General features: G+C 65.7%; 1 protein-coding gene across 1 annotated transcript; it reads left to right on the top strand.

The window, feature by feature from the left end:
* Positions 1-155: 155 nt before the first annotated feature.
* On the top strand, positions 156-4,387 carry TAS1R1 (taste 1 receptor member 1). Its single transcript, XM_027707642.1, has 6 exons — positions 156-310; positions 381-687; positions 1,024-1,788; positions 2,029-2,241; positions 2,450-2,570; positions 3,447-4,387. The coding sequence occupies exons 1-6, from the start codon at positions 156-158 to the stop codon at positions 4,370-4,372; spliced, it is 2,487 nt and encodes an 828-aa protein (XP_027563443.1). The 3' UTR covers positions 4,373-4,387.
* Positions 4,388-4,885: the final 498 nt, after the last annotated feature.

The raw sequence follows: 4,885 nt of genomic DNA, 5'->3' as shown, positions 1-4,885 counted from the left end.
CCCGGCGCGGGCGGCTGCGCCGCGCAGGCATGGCCGCTGAGCCTCCTCCGCCTCCCGGGGCCGCCCCTCGGCCGGCGCCGCCCGCCCGGTGCCAAGCCCCGCCTGCCGCCACCGCCCCGTTAAGAGCCGCCCGGCCGGCGCCGCCTCGCCCCGCGATGCCGCCGCCCGCCCCGCTCCGCCTCTGCCTTTCCCTGTGCGCGGCCGCCGCCGCCCTCGCCTTCCGCGGCGATTACCGCCTGGCCGGGCTGTTCCCGCTGCACGCCGCCGGGCCCCGCGCCGATGCCAGCCCGCTGGCCCGCGGCTGCGATGAGTGAGTGCCCGCGCCGCCCGCTCCCCCAGCCGCGCTCTGTCCTCCCTAATAACCACCCTCGGTTCCGCAGCAATGCCGTCTTCAAGAGCCACGGTTACTGCCTGTCCCAGGCCCTGCGATTCACCATAGAGGAGATCAACAACTCCAGCACGCTGCTCCCGAACGTCACTCTGGGCTACGACATCTACGACACCTGCTCTGAGCCCGCCAACCTGCACGCCACCCTGAGCGCCCTCGCCCGCAAAGGCAGGCAGGATGTCCAGCTGCTCCCCACCTTCCAACACTATGAGCCCCAGGCTGTTGCTGTCATCGGCCCCGACAGCACCCAGCTGGCCCTCACCACAGCCGCCATCCTCGGCATCTTCCTCGTACCAGAGGTGAGCGCAGCTCCTGCAGCTGATGAAGAACAGGGATCCTGAGCAGTGAGGGTTTGAGAGAGGGTGGACTCAGAGCTGAGGAGGCTGGCAGAGCTGGAAATGCAGCCCCTCTGTGTGGGCTGGCTGGGGTCCCTTCCCAGCCCCTATCTGGGGGCAGGCAGGAATCACGGTTGGCTCCCATCCATCACAGTTTTTTCCTGCCACAGCACACCCTGTGCTGGCTCCACTGCCTGCCCAGCTCTGAGTCTCCCCAGGATGGGCTGCCTGTGCCATTAGCTCTCAGGGATGCCACTGCCTGGGGCAGTGCCTCCCCCTTTCTCCTGGCTCACTTTACAGATCAGCTATGAGGCCTCTGTGGAGACGCTGAGCATGAAGCGGCTGTACCCATCGTTCCTGCGCACCATCCCCAGTGACAGGCAGCAGGTGAAAGCTATTTTCCTGCTGCTGCAGCACTTTGGCTGGACCTGGGTGGTGCTGCTGAGCAGCGACAACACCTATGGCAGGGGTGGCCTGGATGCCCTGCACAAGTTGCTGACCGCAAGCGACGTGTGCGTGGCCTACCGAGGCACCATTCCTGCCAACACAGACACCAGCAACCCTGAGCTCCACAACCTGGTCCGAATCCTCACAGACGTCAAGGTCAACGTCACCATCGTCTTCTCCAACAGCCGAAGCGCCCGCCCATTCTTCGAGGTGGTGGTCCAGAGGAACATCACAGGCATGGTGTGGGTGGGCTCTGAAGACTGGTTGTTGTCTCAAACCATCTGGCAGGTGCCTGGCATCCCGACCATTGGCACGGTGATCGGGATGACAGTTGAAAAGCCAGAGTCTGTGATGCTGGAACGCTTTGAAAGTTGGAAGATGGTGGAGGAAGGTGCTGCGGCCAAGTGTGCCGGCACTGCAGGGGCAGGCGGGGAATCGGGGGGGAGCTGCACCCAGCCCTACAGCAGCTGCCACTCACTCACTGCTGTCCCCAACTTGTACGACGCTCAGGCCTCCTTCAACGTGTACTCGGCCGTGTACGCCGTGGCCCACGGCCTCCACAACCTGCTGGGCTGTGCCTCGGGGGCTTGCAGCAAAGCCACCGTCTATCCCTGGCAGGTAAGAGCAATATGAGGAAGGATCTTCCTTGTGGAAGAGGATCCCTGAGGATCCTTTCCCACAGGGAAGGGTTTTCCCACTGTGCTCAGGCCTCACAGAGACCTGGATGGGACTTCCTGCAGATGATGGGGGTCTGGAGAGCAGAGGTAGCACAGAGGAGGGATCCTCCGGCACATCTCCCTCCCAATGGCAGGAGTCTCACCATTGGAAGGGCTCCTCTCTTACTCCTTTGTTTTACAGCTCCTACAAAAGATCAGGCAGGTAAACTTCACCCTGTACAAGAGCCAAGTCTCTTTTGACACCAACGGGGATATTTGTAAAGGCTACGACATCGTCATGTGGAACTGGAGTGGCTCAAGCTGGGCTTCTGATGTGATAGGAACCTTCCATGTCAACCCTGACAGGCTGAGCATCGACCCAGGCAAAGTCCTGTGGCACACAAAAGAGAGCCAGGTACTGTTCTGCACTCAGGTCTTATTTATTCCTCACTACTGAGCTGGCTATGTCCCAATGCCAGCTATTGTGGGGCGCTTCCTCATAGCAGTGCAAAACTGAGGGTGGACAGAGGTGGTCAGAGGTGGGGGGTGCCAGAGTGCTGCTGGGCCCAAGCTGTGCTGCTGCCCACCCTGCTCACAGGCTGGCCCTGTCTGCACTCTGGCAGGCTCCCCCCTCGGTGTGCTCCAAGGCCTGTCAGCCGGGGGAGTGGCGGCTGCAGCAGAGCCGCCACCGGTGCTGCTTTAGCTGTGTGGCCTGTCCCTTGGGAACCTTCCTGAACAGATCAGGTTAGTACACCCTGGGAGCTGCTCCCACCCCTTCCTTGCCTCCCCGCATCCTGCCTCCTGCTCCCTTCTCCCCATTCCCAGCCTCTTCCCTCCTGCGGTCAGTAAAGCCTGAGCTGACCTGATGGCAGTGGTCTGGCTCCCATTTGCTCACCGGTGGGTATGCAAAGCCCACATCCTGCACTTTCCAGGGAGCGCTGCCCACAGGTGAGCCCACCTGGGCAAACAGAGCCCCTTCTCCTGTGGCCAGGGGACAGGAATGTCCAGCCCAGCAGCTGTTCCCTGCACCACATCCTCTGCCAGGGAAATTCGATGCAGTGGTTGCCTTTGTGCCCCAGATGGCACCCGGGGCTTCCGCACCATGCGGTCACCAGCAGCTGGCATATGGAAATGTGCCCTGCCTGGGACAGACAGCAGCAGTCTCCTGCCCCAGAGTAACCAGCCACAATGACAACCCTCTTCCTGGCAGCTGGTTCCCTGGCACCCTCAGCCTGCTCTTGGGCTACCGGGTGGGGAGGGGCAGCTCTGAGAACAATGGGAGTGAGGTCCTGTCCCATTCAAGGGGGCTGCTGCAGACCCTTCCCAGGTTATTGCTGGATGCATGGGCCCCCTCTCACCCACAGCCCTGAGCCTAACCCAGCCGACGTCCTGCGGGCCCCACACCTCAGCCAAAGCCACAGACTTCGGGGAAGTCCATGGGTGGAACTCTGGGTGTGGGGGGTCTTTTGGAAAAAGAGCTCCCTCTGCTCCCCAAGGCCTGGGAGTGCCTGTGGGAACGAGCAGAACTGAGAGGTGGGCAGAGCCTGGGAGGCTGCAGGCCGGGCTGGGGCAGAGCTCTTACCGGGTCCGAGGTATGCGAGGTGCCCATGTCCTCTGCAGACCCCTACAGCTGCCAGGCCTGCGGGCTGGACGAGTGGGCCCCGGCAGGGAGCGAGGCCTGTTTCAGCCGTACTGTCGAGTTCCTGTCCTGGTCCGAGCCCCTCTCCTGGGTGCTGCTGACCCTGGCTGTGCTCCTCATGCTGCTCATGGCGGCGCTGGCTGTCCTCTTTGCCCTCAATGTCTCCACACCCGTGGTCAAGTCTGCGGGCGGGAAGATGTGCTTCCTCATGCTGGGGTCCCTGGCCTGCACCTGCAGCAGCCTCTTCTGCTACTTCGGGGAGCCCACGCGGCCGGCGTGCCTGCTGCGGCAGCCGCTCTTTGCCGTCAGCTTCACCGTGTTCCTCTCGTGCGTGGCGACCCGCTCCTTCCAGATCCTCTGCATCTTCAAGCTGAACGCGCGCTGCCCGGCGCTCTACGAGGCCTGGCTGCGGCGCCAGGGCCCGCTGCTGTTTGTGGCCGCCAGCACGGCGCTGCAGGCCATGCTGTGCTTGGCCGCCGAGGTCGCCAGCCCCGCGGTGCCGCTCCGGGACTACAGCGCGCAGCCCGACCGGGTGGTGCTGGAGTGCGCCCCGAGCGCCGCGGCCATCGCCGCCACCGTCTACACGGTGCTGCTCAGCGTGGGCTGCTTCGCGCTCAGCTACGCGGGCACGGACCTGCCCGCCGGCTACAACGAGGCCAAGGGCCTGACGGTGAGCCTGCTGCTGCACCTGGGCTGCTCGGCCGCCGTGCTCTGCTCGCAGGGCGCGCTGCGCGGCCGGGCCGAGGCGGCGGCGAAGGTGCTCGGGGCGCTGGGCACGCTCGGGGCGCTGCTGGGCGGGTACTTCGTGCCGCGGGCCTTCGTCATCCTGCTGCGGCCGCAGGAGAACACGGCCGAGCACTTCCAGATGGCCATACAGGCGTACACGCGCCGCTGGGCCGCCGCCTGAGCTGCGGGCACCGGCCCGGGGCCGCGGGGCTCGACTCGACCCGCAGCGCACCGCACCGCACCCCCCCTGCCCGGCCCCGGCCCCGGCCCCGCGCACACAGACACACACACAGACAGACACACAGACACACAGACAGACACACAGACAGTCACAGGCACACGCGTCACTGCCGGCGCTCGGTGACGCCACTTCCGGCGGTGCCGGTGCCGGCCCCGGGCGCGGCCATGGCGGCGGCGGCGGCGCACAGCGTGCGGGTGCTGCGGGAGCTGAACCGGCAGCGCGCGGCCGGGCAGTTCTGCGACGCGACGCTCGGCGTGGGCGGCCGCGAGTTCCGCGCGCACTGGCCGGTGCTCGCCAGCTGCTCCCGCTTCTTCCGCGCGCGCGGCCCCGGCGGGCCCGTGGCGCTGCCCGACGGCCTCGCCGACACCTTCCAGCTGCTGCTCGACTTCTTCTACACCGGGCGCCTGGCGCTCACGGCGCACAACCGCGCCCGCCTGCTGGCGGCCGCCGAGC

This window comes from Neopelma chrysocephalum, unplaced genomic scaffold, assembly GCF_003984885.1.
Source record: "Neopelma chrysocephalum unplaced genomic scaffold, ASM398488v2 Primary Assembly neopelma1_94136, whole genome shotgun sequence".
Taxonomy (NCBI): domain Eukaryota; kingdom Metazoa; phylum Chordata; class Aves; order Passeriformes; family Pipridae; genus Neopelma; species Neopelma chrysocephalum.
The sequence above is the reverse complement of the archived record's forward strand: the minus strand, read 5'-3'. Positions and strand labels throughout refer to the sequence as shown.